Below are 16,543 nucleotides of genomic sequence, written 5' to 3' on the forward strand. Positions count from 1 at the left end.
TCTGCAGATCTGAGTCTGATTGTGTCAGGCATGGATTCCTACCTCGACTTTCTGCCTTTCTTTGTCTGTAAGAATATAGTAGTTATCTCATGTTCTGATGTATATGATGTGTATGTATATATATATATATATATATATATATATATATATATATATATATATATATATATATATATATATATATATATATATATATATATATATATATATAAATAAATTTAACATCCGCATCCCCTCATGCTATTATGAGGTGGTACATTATGGCTTAATTTGTCTATAAAGAACTGTTTTTAAATGGCATTTAATCCCCAGCAAGCTTTAGATATATTGTGTTTTTACATAGAAACACAACTGCAAGCAACAGCAGATCACATACTAATGTTGATTCGCATGCACAGCGGACAGAAGATAAGACACATGCTGATTGTGGTGACAGCTGCAGTTTGTCAGTGTAAAGACGCTGTAGGAGCAGATTTTGCCAGTCACTGCTTTCTTGTGATTGTACGGAATTAGTCTGGTGGATTATTCAGGGCTCTATTAATACCCACTGCTCATTCAGATAGCCTAATGAATAGTGAGTGTATAAAATACATAGTGGAGAACTACATGGGATGGACTTTTTAGTCTCGCTCCGGCAAGATTCTGGTCTGCTCCTACAAAATACAGTTTTCACTTTTTTTTTTTTCAGAGGTACACTCTTAAGAAAAAGGGTGCTTTTGTTGGGGTCCACAACTTTTATAAATGGTACTTTTTGTACCATTTATTTCCACCTAAAATATGCATATAGTATTAGTATCTAAACATTTATATATATATATATATATATATATATATATATATATATATATATAGATAGATAGATAGATATGTATATTAATGCCTGAATAGTAACAGTACCTTTTGAAGAAGTGCTGGAGAAATCACCACAGTGACAGCAGTTATTCCTTTTTTTTCCTAAAAGTATAGAGGTCTACGCATATTTTCAGTCCCTCTCCCATAAGATTCTGTCTCGCTCTGGTGCCATAGGCTATTTTTTTCCAATCCCCTCCACACACACACCTCTTCAGTCCTCACCTTGTTGCATTTGTCACAGCAGGCAAAGGAGCTACTTTCCCTTGCTGCCTCCCACAATGGTAAAACATTGAGAATATCCAGCCCTGCACCCGGAAACCGTTTATTTTTTTGCTCAATAGATATGTAACACAAATAACATTCTGTACCTTAAAAACGTTAAATGTATTTGAGTAGCTTTTATCTTATATCGAGCCATTTTCATTATGTAAGAGTAATTTCTTTATCCCACTTCTCAAATGCATCGATATCTTCTCTCCCTCTTCCTTACTCAGCAATTCAAAACTTTGTTGCATAAATTCCTTCTGGATAGTTTTGTTCACACCTAGTATGTATCATGAACACTGGCATGTTAATTCGGTGGTAGGCACAGAGTCAGTTGTTTTGAATCATATTAGTCTTCACATAATCTACACACATTCCCTCTGAATGTTAAGTGCAGTCTCACCTTTCTTGAAGTTTGACAGCTGGTGACCTCTTAAGGGGAAACTCCTCCATCTGCGTGAAGATGTGGATTTAATTTACAGTTATTTATGTACATTATCAGATGTTCGTTTTTACTGCTTGAGTGCTTTTTTTAATGTAGGCTGTTTTATGAAACACTTTCCCATTGAGTACCCAACAGCTGTGAACTGACTGATTTCTGAGTAATCATTCTGCCTTTATTGCTTGGTCATGTACACTAGTGATTTCAGTTTTCTGAATTGATCAGAACACACCATAAACTCGTGTTTATATGCAATTCTCTCAGCTTTGGCTGACAGATGGAGATAGGGCTCGAGAGTTGAAATCGGAGCCTGAGGTTTTTTTACTGCTGTATCTGTCAGCAGCTCAGACTCGTGTTTGCAAAACAACAGTCTTTTTTGAGTCTGTTTTCTCCCTGTAACTCTTTACAACCTTGAAAAGGGATTTGGTCTTGAGGCTTGCAAAAATCAACATGAAATCAAAATTGACTCTGTTTGATGTTTCTTGTCTCATTTTGCACTATGCATCAGAACACAGCCTTATAAAGTAATCTAAAGTAATTGTAATCTGTTTACAAATCCTTCTCATCTTCCTTTAGCTCAGGGATTGTCAACCAGGGGCCCAGGACCCTTTAGAGGCCTGAGGTCGAAATTGCAGTAAATTAAATAATTCTTAATTGATTAAATAGCTTAAAAAAAGCACATAAATTATTTTCTCTCTTAATAACAATTTTTTTGTTTTAGAGTCTAGGTCTGTATGAGCAACTGTGTGACAAATGATGTCTGTTTACTAATTTAAAGTACCCCTATTATGGATTTTTGGAAATGACTGAATCTAAATGTGCACCGTTTTAAACTTATTGTCTTTAAAAAGAAAGAGTCGACTCTGAATCATTTAAACAATTCTCAAGCCATTTCATGTTGACGTCAACATGAAACATTAGCATATTGTCCACCCACTCGTTTCTCATTGGTCTACATGCAAATTTATTCTTCGCCACTAGGAGCCACGTTTGGAGTGTTAAAAACTCAAAATGAAATCGACCAATCACTGGAGAATTTTGGACCAGTGTTGCCAATTTAGCAACTTTTCAAACCCCCTTGGCAACATTTTTCCAAAAAAAGCAAATAGTGACAAATCTAATGACTTCTTGGACAAACCTTACCAAGTGTCTATGATAGCCTGGTTTTTAGACTCTTGTTTTCCCAGCGTGCACACACCTTTCTCTGCATCTGCTCTATTCAGCGACCAGCTAAATTGAGCAGAGCTTTCAGTTCAATTAGATATTCTGCTGCTTTTAACTCTATTTTACGTGCAAATGTAGCCAAAATCACAGCACAGCCATTGTCTTTATCTTATGTCTATTGGATTTCATTCAAAAAAACTGCTCAATTAGAAATCAGGAATTCAGTTTAGTGTTGTTGAAGGGAGATCTGGTTAGTAGTCATTATTCAATATTCTTATTTTTTTCTGACAACAGGAACTGTAAAATATATCAATAAAAACTGCTATATTGAGAATTTCGCTGTGTCAAAATACATTATGTGAGCACAGAGAGGCAAAATAATATGACATCATCTAGTGACATTTAGCTGCTTTTCAAGCTGGGTTTAGCTACTCTCCAGTGAAAGAAGTTGGCAGCACTGGTTTGGACAAATGAATTGTTGAACAATCGTTTGGGAGTCGTTGAACAAATAAAGTAAAAATAAATGCATATTATAAGAAAATGAAAGTGTTTTTTTTTGACCTTGCATGCATGTCAACATGTTGCTGTTTGGGAATCCCAAAACCAAAATACGAACCTTTCGTAGCCCATAATACAGTAGTGACGCTTTAAAGCATGTTTAAATTAAAAGTTTATCCATTTTTATTACACCTTTTATATTGTTTTTTGTTGGTTAATGACAATACATAAGGATAAAAAACGACTTTGCTTTGCAGTCTTGATGTTTGTTAACAGCAACGTATGGTCTGTAATATCTAATGGAGGTTGGGAGTTTGTGTATGATAAACATCACATCAAGACCTTTGTATTAGAAGAATGCTTTGTATTTGTGTACACTAGATGCATGGGTCTAATTAGTGTCTGACCTAGGTTGAATACCCAGTATCTTATGTTCATGCATGCAAATTCTGATATCCAGAGGCAAAAAATTAGCCAAACATGTCAACACATGACAAGGTAATTAATAAATAAAGGAATAGATTTCCTCACCATTCCCCGAGGATGTCTGTTTTTCTTTGTGAAGCATTAAATACGTTGATCTCACATTCTTAATTCATGTGATAGATGAATAATAGGCCCTATTTAATGCTCATTTTCATTCACATGAATACCTGTTGCTTCCTTGAGCAGAGCAGCCTCTGTCTAAAGCCTTCCATCTTAAATTAGACACTCTCTGGGAGACAAGCCTTGATCAGAGTTACCATAGCAACAGGTTATCTGACTTAACAAGGTCCAGCTTAGAATTAGACAGAGCTGAAACATCATTGTACCATAAGATAGAAGGAGAGAGAAGGGATAAGTCAGAGTGCCAAAGTTAAATGTAAAAAGTACTTTCATATATTTGCTGCTTATTTAGATATTTTAATTTAATTTAATTCAGGTATTTTAATTTAATAGTTACTTTGAGAAGTGCTGTTGGGTCTTGATTGAAATCTGAAAATGTCTGCATTTTTATGTTCAGAAGGGGGTTTCTCTTAAGGAGGTGATGCATTTGAAAGTAATATTTGGCAGTGGAAAGGTCCTTAAAGCAAAGGTTTACCTAGAAATGATAAACAATGTTACAGCAATGCTTCCATCCACCTATTTTTGTGCACATTTTTGGAATATTCCATAAAAAAAAAAAAAATGCCAAGATGCACATAAATTAAAACAAAGCATAAACTGTACAACTGAGTAGGATAAATGCTTCATCTGATAAGAAAAATGCAACTAAACTAAAAGTTTAATTCAGTTAAATCTTATAGAAACATAACTATTTAGTTTAATTTTGTTTCAAACCTATATAACTTTCTTCCTTCTGTGCAACATGAAAGAATGTTTTTTTTAATCCATACAGTTAAAGTCAATGAAGTTGTTTGGATACCACTGGCATTTATTATATGGACAAAAACAGTAGAAAGGTTATTCAAAATATCTTCTATTGTGTTCCACTAGTCAGTTGTACAGATTTTGCACATCTCTAGGGGAGAATTGATTTCCAAAATGAGTTGTCCTGTAGTTTCTCCATAATGGTCAAGGGTTTATGCACGACTCATTTGCAGAGGATCCCTCTCTGTTTTGCTGTTGTTTATGCTGTTGTGGATTGACAGCAATCAGTAGGTGTTTGATTCAAGAGTCTGAACTCAATCCTGAACCATCAAAGACATCCTGCTCTCCCACAAATCTCAGTGTCAGGGAATCAATTCTCATTGGCTTTCAGCTGATTGTTTGTTGCACGTATTGATGGGCAGACAGGCATAGACTGACGGAGAGAGAGAGAGAGAGAGAGAGAGAGAGAGCATGTTTATGATTGTTCAGAGGAAATCATTCAAACTGTTAGAATGTGTGACAGTACAGAAAAGAATTATGGATGAGGGTAGATCCCAAAGGTATAACGGTGAGATACCCATACGGACTGTTTATAACCTAGTTAGTGCTTTACGACTGCACCCGCTTCAATTCACTTGATCAAAACCATTTAAAGTCTTTCTTTATGACGTCCATTTCCACATTTCAAGCATAACAGGGCTGTTTCCAGATCTCTCATCTCTCCTCCCATCTCTCCTCCACCTGCTTAAAAATCTCTTGACAGCGCTGCACGGGTGGCGGTATCATTTCTCTGCAGATTTCTGTTTATTTGTTTTCTCTAGCAGTGATATTTCATGCGATGACACAGGGTAACCGCTTGCAGTTCCTCCTTTCATCGACTCTTCCTTCCCCCAGGAATAAAAAACACATTATTCAAATGTTTGCCTTTAATGGAGCACGCTGTAGTCATTAAAAAGAGAAGCAAATTAGACAGTGTTCTTATTTTAATTCTATTGTGTACATTTAGAGTATCTTCATGTTTTGTTTATTGCCTGGCTTAATTTAAAAGTGAAACTGCGGCTATTATCATGGAAAGCAATTTACTTGGTCTGTCAGTAATGGAAAAGCCTAGCCACACTTTCTCTGTGTTTGTCTCCAAGGATTATTGGTGGTTTGCCAGTGAACTTTGCTTTGTCAGAATGCTGTCATGCGCATGAAATACGTGTAGATACATAAACAAACCCACGGGGTGCAATGTGTGAGCAAGCAACAAGGGAAGTGACTCCTATTCAGGTGTTTTTGACAAACCTAACCAATATTGACACCCATTATGTTTTGCTTTGTTTGTTAGCATGCATCTCTGAGGCGAACATGACCAGTGCAAGCATTCCTTCTGGTCGAAAATTGGCAAATGCGCTTTTGCGAGTAGCGCATATTGATTTTATTTCAGTTGTTCAATCTTTGTTGGGCATTATTCTGAAGACAAATGTTTCAGAGTCGTGGGGGAACTGATGTTTATGCATTCACCTTGCACTCGCAGCAATAAAGAAGACATGTGTTTGTACCTGTGTGCATTCCTCTCCATCCTCCTGCCTCTGCCAGTAAACCAATGAAGAGGCCAATCAGAACTCACTATAGCTCCCTGTTGACCAATCACTGAGAGTCTCACTGTGTGGAACAATATTTCATCGCAAATGATACTGCGCTCCATTCCTAGCGCTCTAGTTTCACCTCTTACACATGTTTTTGTCTGGTTTTGCAGGATGGGGAGTAATGAAAAAATTCTACATCTGTGTTGTTGCTCTCTGTTGATATCATTTGGCGTCCCTGGATTACATTTGGTCAGACCATAAGCCTTCTTTTGAAAGGAAGCATGTTTCAAGCAAAGCATCTTTCTCCTGTGTAAGGTTGTTGACCCTGAGTGAATGTGAGTTTAGACATCAAACTTTCATAAGACCTATTCCTCCTCAAATTGACCATTTTCCCGTCCGGAAAACCACAGGTATTCTGAGGGTCTTTTTTGTTCTTTATGTCTTTTTGAATCTACAGCTGAGAAAGTGAGAACTGTTATTTCAGACCTTTTTACGAGATGTTTAATTGTGAACTTCAACAAGTTAATTATAAAAAAGCAGAGGGAGAACGTTGCTAGTGCGACGGACATATTTATGTTTATGCTCGTCCTTTTCAGTGTAGTTCAGATTTTAAGCAGAACACATTATTCGCACTTTCTTGCAAGCTGCAGCAGTAAGAAAACCAAGGCAAAGAAAAAAAGGTGAAATCAATGCAGAACAGTAACAGACTGGGTTTTTTTTCCTTTCAGAAACAGGCAGGTTATATGTGATGAGGAGAGAAACACTGCAGATAGCAGACTGGATTTCATTTCAAAGTGTACATCCACTTCAACTGATGCATTTATTCCTTTATGCTTCTTCTTCCAGTGAGAACTGAATTATGGAGGTGTTTTGAAATGTTTTGTTATTGCCATCTGAGAGCGATATATATACGTGCTTCTACTCACCAAGAACATATTTATTTTTTTCCTTTGCCACAGGTCTTTATTTGTGCACACACATCCATATTTTGATAGACAGCTGAAATCCCAGCTCAGTTCTCATCAGCCCTGGGTTTGTCAGCTTTGCCCACCTTTGCAATGGGCACGCATTGTTGAGGCAAACAGGTACAGAGGGCAGTCTGTAGCAGACCTGCAGAGTGCATGTAATGTTAATGAAAACAACTGAGCAAGTTTTCAAAGAAAGACATATATTTGAGGAATAACTTGTGAATGTGCTACAGTGCTGTCAGCGATCGTTTTTTTTATTGTTGCGTTTACGTATTCAGAAGATGCATAGATGCATTTTATCAGTCCTGGCGATCAAACCCATGACCTTGGGAACGCTATGCTAGCGGAGCTCCGTGAATTGTTAAATGATAATGGGGCACAGAAAAGGCTAGATGTTTTTCTTTATCAAGGCAATGCATCGATCCGCTAGCATTTCTTAACAGTTTACAAGGACTCATGTATGATGTATGTGTGATGAAATGATAGAAAGAAAACGAATAGGGTTTTTACTGAAAATCACTGTTAAGAAAGTGCTGCTGCTCGACTTGTTCAAGGTTCACCACAGCTGGAGATGGGACATTATAATCAGTGCTCAAAAGCTGGAAGACATGCAACTGCTTTCAACCAACAATTTCACTTATATATACCAGATAACGGTCACAATTTCTGGGGGTTTCTATTATCAAAAAGTGAGAATTTGTGAGCTATTGAATACTGTAGACTGTTTTTACTGTATTTACTGTTTTATTTTAGTTTGAAGACAACATAAATTGACCCCTTTATGCCATTACGTTGTTGTTACTGATAGAATCCATACATTTTGAATATATGAATTCAATTGTACAGTTCAACTGTATAGTTCTTGTAGATTTTATCATTTACATGTAAAATAAAGATACACTCCAAGCCAGATCTTGAATTTTGAAAAGGCAAAGCAACCACTTTTCTTTTCTCATTCCATACCCAGACTACAATTAGAAGGTCAGTCCATTAAACAGAAATAAATTTCAGTTCTTTCTTAAAACCTTTAAATTGTTGATAAAGTTAATTTAATGTGCACTTTATGCTTTCTTTAATGTGGTAATCTACCAACAGCAAACAAGCCACAATTTTCACCAGCTCAGATCTTGCTGTAGTGAAGAAGTAAACTGGCAATCAAACAGAATCATTTGTTCTCATTATCAACACAGCAGAGTAGTCTACTGCACTGTCAGTTATTACAGTAAGTCTTGATTGTCGTTCCTTAAGTGATGCTGTCTCTAATTTTGTAGAACAGTAATGATATTTTTATTTGTCTACATAACACAAACACTTAACAAAGCTAAATAAAAAAGACATATATTATTCAAAATCTGTTGTACACCACATGTAAACCTTCTTTTTCTAATTTACTTTGCCTCACTTTTTAATTAATTACTATTGAAGTTGGATCATGTGCTGCTGTATGTTCTCTCTTTGATTCGTGATATAAAGTAATGATGGTGAAGCGAGCGATCCCTGTTTCTGCTTAATAACGTCACAGTTTTTGCAGTGGAAAAGATGTCACAGTACAAAAAGGCGTAAAAAAATCTTTGAAGGGTGAGATGAAGAATGAAGGGATCAAAAGCTGTCTTCTTCATGAAATCAGGAGTTTCAGTTGAATAAGTCAGCGAGACTCACTTTTCTTCCTTGTCGTTGTGGAAGAGAATTGCAGTCCTGGAAACTCCTGTTGTTCTGATCTATTGCATGCAAGAGAGAAAGAGTTGCCATATAATGTACAGCAGAAAGCAAAGGAATTTGGTTATGACTTTGGGGATTACCCTGCACCACCAACATATATAAATTCGTAATATGATGTTTTGGTCTGGTTGCAAAACAGGAAACATAGAATACAAAAGCGAGGAGTTTATTACAGATGCTTCAGTGCTCTTGCTCTTTCCAGCATATTTCAAGACTGTGATTCTCTTCCTCGGACTGAAGCACATGTGGTGCAAGTGCTGTGCTGAGCATCCAAGTGCAATTCAGTAGAAGAATTCGGATCAATATTTTTTTCATGTTGATGTAAAGAATCACCAGGACACTCTCTATTGTTTTGAAGCATGCATGCAAGCGGCGTTCCAACCTCCAGCTGTTTTTTAATCTTTTCCAGCATCCAATGTGTACTTTGAAATGCAGCTTGAGCAGGAAAATTACTTTTTTTGGTGTTTCATCTGTCTGTGTCTGACATAGAAATACACTACCACTATCTCTTTCTGTATAGAATGCACCTATATTGAACCCGGACAGGATGTTTGATAAGGAACGTTTTTGATCAGTCTCCTGCAATGTGGTCTTATCGTTTCATTACTGCCTGTGGTTAGTCCAATATCTTCTCCCTAAACATGAAAGCCAGGCTGTCCCTCTGCAGGTGTTCCTATCTCACATAATGTAGATGTTCCACTGTGGCCACTGTCAAGATTCACAACCAGATATCTAACAATTCCTATTCCATTTCATTGACAGGTTGCAATTTCATTGCATTTCTTCCCACAGCACCGCATTTTTGCCGAATTCTGTACTATGAGCTGTCACTGTAACTGAAAGGGATAGTTCACCCAAAAACAAAAAATTTGGTCATCATTTACTCACCCACATGTCGTTTCAAATTTTTTTCTTCCGTTCGAAGATAAAAGAAGGTATTTTGGGGGAAAAAAAAGTCTTTTTTGTCAGCAAGTCTAGCCCAATAAGATATGAGTGCAGTACTCAGTAAGACAGAGAGCATGGCTGTGGGCTGAATGGTATAAAAATTTTGATTCTGTTTGATGTGTTGACACCAAGATAAATTTCTACACAGTCAGACAATCCCATTCCATGCAGAGAGAGAAAGAAAACTTTGCTTTTACTTTGCTTTGCAGGGACTACCTGACAATATGACAAAGTCAGACTTGTGTTTAAAATCTTAGAGCACAATACAAGCTTATACAAAAACACTTTGTCTATCTTTCTGTATCCATCTACAGTACACTACATGACACAAACTAACATGATTTTAAAACCATTCTCATTAAAAAAGTCATCCCTTAACATACCTACCTTTTTTTGTCCATACAGTAGATGCAGTAATAGCCAAAACAGACACAAACTTTTCTTTTTACATTGCCACAGGAAGCAACAGGAGTTTTTGAAGTGCACAAAATGTATTCAAAAAAGTTTCAAATCAACTTTTAATGTTTCTTTGAATGTTTCACAAAAGTACTTTTTTAAAAGAGTGTCCTTGGCTCTTATTCTCCATGATTGAGCTTATAATTTTTGTATGCAGACCAAGAAGATTTGTTTATTTTCATCACAGTAATTTTCCTGCATTCTTTTGTCTTTTTGTTTTCTGCAGGCAGTGGAAACAAATCTAGCATCCAAAGATAGTCACTGGGTGTACGCCAATGAGGTAAGCACATATTCATAACAAGTTTCATAACTCATTCTTATCTGTTTCAGAAAAGAGGGATTGACTTCGAAGCTGTTGGCAGCCCAAATTCAGTCTGCTGTCGTCATATCCAATTTCAACTTATAGTGTTTGATATGTGGCACATCTCTCATTGAGTATGTAATATGCTGTCACCATGCTAGAGCAAAGCTGACAGTGGATTATTGCACTGGCACGACTCTGAGCCACAGTTTTGCTCTCCTCATTGCACTGTCTCCCTCTCTGTTGACTGAGAGCTGGATGTGGAAGCAAGACCTAATAAGAGTCTGGCTCTACAAGAACCAATGAGAGCTGAGTACAGCAAGTCTAGCCCAATGAGATATGAGTGCAGTACTCAGTAAGACAGAGAGCATGGCTGTGGGCTGAATGGCATAAAAATTCTGATTCTGTTTGATGTGTTGACACCAAGATAAATTTCTACACATTCAGACAAAAAAGCATCAGACAATGCCTTTACACGCAGAGAGAGGAAGAAAACTTTAATTTTGCTTTGCTTTGCTGGGACTACCTGACAATATGACAAAGTCAGACTCGAGTTTAAAATCTTAGAGCACACTACAAGCTTATACAAAAACACTTTGTCTATCTTTCTGTATCCATCTACATGGCCAAACAAATACTACTTCAAAACTATTCACATGAAAAAAGGCATCCCTTACCTTACCTATGTAGGAGCTTACACTGTTTTGGAAAGAAAAGGGTTTTGATCCGATTTGATAGCTTGGTGTACAAAAATATTGTTGTCATTCAGTCCAAAATTTTTTGTGGAAAACATGAAAATGTTTACTGCGAAAAGCTTAGACATTCTGCTAAGCATCTCCTTTTTTGTTTAGCTGGAGCAAGAATGTCATACAGGTTTGTAACAACATGAAGTTTATCAAATTATGTTTCATATTTGTATTTGTCTATGATGAAGACTACATAATTTTATGCACTTTCTTGAAATTGTTATAGCAAAACCAGTTATTCAGAAGGGGATGCCCACATCTTTTTCAGGCCATGTAGTGCATCTCTCTCTCTCTCTCTCTCTCTCTCTCTTTTAGTATATGACCCTGTGTCATGCTGACTAAACTTGCTTTAGGCGTATGAGACACTAAGTCATAGAATCTGCCCACTTATTCCATAAAGAGCATCCAAAACATGCTGTCATTCTCCACTTCAATCAGTACACACTTTTCAAGATTGGAAAAAAAAATTGTTTCAAAAAATTGTCATTTTCTCATACGAGTACCCTTCTCATAAAATTGACTGTGATGATATACAGTAAGTGCACTCTTAGAAGAGAAATGTAAATGTTTTAACATGTATGTAAATGATGTAGTGCTCTTTTACTGCAGTGGTTTTGTTTTTTGATATGCGTCTCTAATCCTAATCTTGTTTTCGGCTCTCCTTGTTTCATATTTGCTCATTTGCATAGTCAGGTTTCAGTGTGATCAAATTAAAGCAGAGTCAAATTCAGCCTGAAAATGCTAAAAGAGAGAAACCCGCCGTGCATTACCTCAAGGGAGGAAAGGTGTTCACTGAGTCGCATTGCTGTTATGCTTCTGTTTATCCCTTATTCTGAATTGAAGCCGAGTAATTTGCTTGTGCCCGACGCTCAGCCGACATGAAGGTCACCGCAACACCTATGAACACAAATTAAGCCTCTGCAGTTTTCATCTGTCAAGGTCATGGCAGAACGTCTAGTATAGTTCATTGATTTTGAACTGGACTGTGTTTGGAACACAAAGTCCAGTCTCAAACGAATGATTAACATAGCAAGGATGCTAAATGAATAATTTACCGGAAATAATTTAAATAAAACATTGAGGGGTGAAAATAAGCTCCTGTACAGATGCGTCTTCCGTGATATTCAGGGGTTCTGACCTTTAATAGATGTCAAAATATTCTCTTACATTCACAAGCGCTTGAAGTTTAATTAAATGACAGATTTCATGCAGCATGTTCGGGGATTCAAACATCTGCGGTGATTTAATTAGAGACGATGACATCAGAAGTCCTGACTCTGCTTAATATCACCTTGATCAGTTGATCACTAAAAAGTTTTATAGTCACGAATGAATGAATAATTAATGCCTTCACCAGGGACGTGTATCAGAGATCATTTATATGGTGGGCTCGCCTGTTTTGATTTAAAATGTTCGGGGGTTGCTTATGACCTCTCAGCGTTTCACACTGTAAGTCATCTCTGCAATGTGATCTCTGCATATTCCCCCGTTACCTTTTTCTTGTTTAAACGCCAATGGTTAGGCTGCTGCCAAGATTCCACAAATATATTTTGTAAGATCAAAGTCATTGTATGACCTCAATGTACTGCATTTATAAAGGCCAGTGAGTCAAAATCTGTAAGTCCTGCATTGCTTCTTAAAAAATTGAAAATAGAGAGACTATTTAAATAAATTGATACCTTTTTTTCAGCTAGGGTGTATTAAGTTGATAAGGTAAGGTAAGGACAAATATAACATTTTATAAAAAGACATTTAAAAATATTTTGTTGCTAATAAATGCTTTTCTTTTGAAATTTTATTTTAGATCATTTACATTTTTGATATGCATAGTTGGTGAGAATAACAAGGAAAATAAATACATTAATGTTGAATAATAATGTTAAAAAATGTCTTAAATTGTATAATATGGTTAGTCATAGTTCGCTCGAGATGAATGTCTGCTCTATTTTTTACAAGCTTGCTCCATATAAAAATGCAGCATAAAAGCACACTGTAAAAAAAATCTAAAGTTGAGAAAACTCAAAAGTTAAGGGCGGCCATCTTTCAGAGATTTTTCTCAACTTTTTACTGTATAAAGTGAATACAAAAAGTTGAGAAAACAAAACTTTCCTGAAGCTGGTTGCCTTAAACTTAAGATTTTTTGCAATTCATCATCCATGTGACTCTTATATATCTAATATTCTGAACCCATATGATAGCTTAATATTTAAAATACTGCAAGCTGTCATTGACTGGAAATATGACTTTAATACTCTTGCTTGACAGTCTTGGTCTCTTTTCACGTTCATTGTACTAAAAAAGACAAGCCAGAAAGTTTTCAAAAGACATGAATGAGTAAATGGCAATACATTTTTAATGCAGAGTGTATAATGCACAAATAATATACATTTGAATAGCCTAAAGGTAGTCTCTGGTGATATAGTGCATGCGGTACATACAGGAGAGTTTGTAGAATTCATAAAGCATTCGAGAACAAGAGACTGACACACACCTTTGTTACAGATTGCATAAGGGTAAAGAAACATGCTTGGCATTTCAGAGATTTCACTATTTTATAGATTTTTAAACTAGACATTTATTGTACGTCAGGTATATGTTCCTTCAAGAATTTTTCAGCTTGCAACTGTTTAAATATCGCAGATCTTTAGAAGTGTTTTGACTGTCATGCACAGTATTCTCAGGGGGACCAATCCATCATTGCTGTCATTATTTTCCCTCCATATGTTGTACATCACATTCTTGGACGTAATTGACTGAGTAGGTTTAGTTCTTAACTTCCTGAGGCTTATAGCTGTTTCTCTGTGTGCACTCAAATACTACATAAACTAAACTACATGCTTTACATTTTAAACAGACAGGCCTTAATTTCCTCAGTTTGGTTCTTAGAAAAGCTGAAGCGCTTCTGACTTTTGATCGATATGTTTTGATGCTGATATTTACTTTTGCTTTAACGTGTCAGAGATTTGATATTTTTTTGTGCATTTTAGAAAGTCCTTATTTTTCCTGCCATTTGGCTCTGTCTCTTTATTCGCTCTGATATCTGATTTATATATTGCTTTTGAATGTATATTTTTATGTACGCTCCCATACTGCATTTTCTGTCTTTGACACCACAAATCATGTTATCGCAACATTACCAAATTTATCGCCAGCCTGTTTTAGCTGATCTGTATCCTCAAGCAATGAATCGTACGCATTTGCACAGGTTTTTTGTGTTCAGAAATATTTGAAGGTACTGTGGTTGTGTAGTTTCATTTACGTTCACAGAGTATATGATGCCTAGTGGTTTCTTAAGTAGTGTGTTCATGTAATCTATTATCATGTAATAATGATATGTAATAAAAAAAAACTCCTGGTTACTGATTTTACAATTGTTTTGAAGGGCTGTTAAGGGAATGCCTCCCTAGTTACCACACAATTCGCATTGATTATAATTTGTATACTAGCTTGTTTTTTATGTATTATATCTTTACTTATTTCAGTTTGCCGTTTTGCAGAGGTGATTTGTACAGCGGGTTGCAAAACAACCAGCTTGGAAGACTGATACCAGTTCAGACAAGTGATAAAATATGGGTTTGGACCAATACAGTTCTTTATTTCAAGGGTCTTCCTAGCAGCCAGGGGTTTAATATATTTGTTTAGTGGCTTTTTTTGTGACAGTAGATTTTAATATATCTGTTTTCACTCTATACCTTTGTGTATGTGTGTGTCTATCTCTGAATGTAGGAGGTTAGTGACACGGAGATCATGGAGCTTGTCCACAGCGCTCTGGGCCGGATGACAGTGATCCGGCAGATCTTCCCCCTGTGGAGGGATACCAACATCCGCTGCATGAGGAACAACCATCGCATCTCCTCGCTGCTTTGCGACCCACAGGAAGGTTACCTGCAGTCTCTAGAGGTGCGTAACTTAGCAACATTTTTGGGGGGTTTTCCAGAGCACAATGAATTCTTAGTCATTGAATTCAATTCATTCCATTCCGGCCAAGGTCAGTTCGGGTCATTTAGGTGCAGTTTCAGCATTAGATGGCCTCTTTTGAGATATAATCTATTTCTGATAAACCCGCAAATGGAACATTAAAACAAAACAGACTTTGGTCAGTTGCTTCAGACAGTCTGTGGACTAGAAGTGCTGGCTGTGCGAGATGATGATGAGCTGCTAGACGCACAATGATTTGGAACCAGAAATCTCAGTTCTGTGGCCTTTTATCGAAGGTTATTTTGTATTCATAGCTAATTTAAGATACATGACAGCTGCTTTCTTGCGGCAAAAGAGTTCATTGCACTGTGTTAGTGAGATTTACTCCAGTAGTTCAAGTCTGAATTTATCTGTAATTGTCTTTTCATTACAGCTTTGCATTTGCGGTTAGGAAGTATCTGCAAGGCAGCATAATGACTCCAGTAACTGTCATGTTTATTTTCTTTGTTGTATCGCTTAATTTCTCTAGAATCTTAATTCAAAACAAGGTTATGCACGACTGATCCATATTAGCTGCCTGTGCCCTGATGCTTTTACCCGTTAACAAACATTATCTTGTTAAGTCACAGACGGTACACTGTAATTGTGAAAACATTCACCCTCCCTTACGCAACATTAAAACACTGTATCTATGTCTGGCTCTGTGAAAACCTTGTTTTGGTCTTAGAATCCATTTTCCCTCTTTTAGAGCAGATGGCAAATCCATGTGTCTTTTCTCTGGGGCTCACTGTCTCAATAATTCATGAAGAAAGAGGGTTACGTACCAGCTAATGCCAAAGCAGCACCACAAAAGGACAAATGAGTTCTTTACAGAAAGGATGAGGAGATATGCGAGATACTGCGAGAAGTTAGGAGCCGCAGGGATGCCTCCCGCCTCTCCATTGGTGCTAACGATACAGTGCAAGTTGAAGAGAGTAAGGGATTGAATCTGTGCTGTGGCAGATTGGCTGTTTTAATTAACTCAAGAGGTTGCGGCATTGTGATTCTGAGCCCTCGGGCCACGGGTCTCTACGCGCCATGCTGACAGTTCACGCAATGCTGAATAAAAGCTCAGTGGGTGGTGTGCTTTTATCTGTCTAATTGATGTCCTAATTTTGTTGTTTTGTTTTATTCATTCAGATTTAAAAAAGTTTGCATGCTCAAAATGTTTACTACCGGATGTTTAGTTACATATTGACTGACTGCTTTCGATCATGTAGTGGCACTTGTTTTGTTATGGATTTTTCTACAAGGAAATACAATGCTAAGATATGCTATGAACACGCAAGGATCGGGAATCAAGGAACGTT

The 16,543-nt window shown here is 36.8% G+C and overlaps 1 protein-coding gene across 2 annotated transcripts in view; it reads left to right on the forward strand.

The window, feature by feature from the left end:
• Positions 1-16,543, forward strand: part of grid1a (glutamate receptor, ionotropic, delta 1a) — a 200,163-nt gene that overhangs the window by 148,339 nt on the left and 35,281 nt on the right. For both annotated transcript variants that reach the window (XM_043263726.1, XM_043263727.1), the window contains exons 5-6: positions 10,456-10,509; positions 15,003-15,176. In XM_043263726.1, the coding sequence (XP_043119661.1) occupies positions 10,456-10,509; positions 15,003-15,176 (228 nt within the window). The remainder of the gene's footprint in view (positions 1-10,455; positions 10,510-15,002; positions 15,177-16,543) is intronic.

The sequence above is a fragment of the Puntigrus tetrazona genome, chromosome 17, assembly GCF_018831695.1.
Source record: "Puntigrus tetrazona isolate hp1 chromosome 17, ASM1883169v1, whole genome shotgun sequence".
Classification (NCBI taxonomy): domain Eukaryota; kingdom Metazoa; phylum Chordata; class Actinopteri; order Cypriniformes; family Cyprinidae; genus Puntigrus; species Puntigrus tetrazona.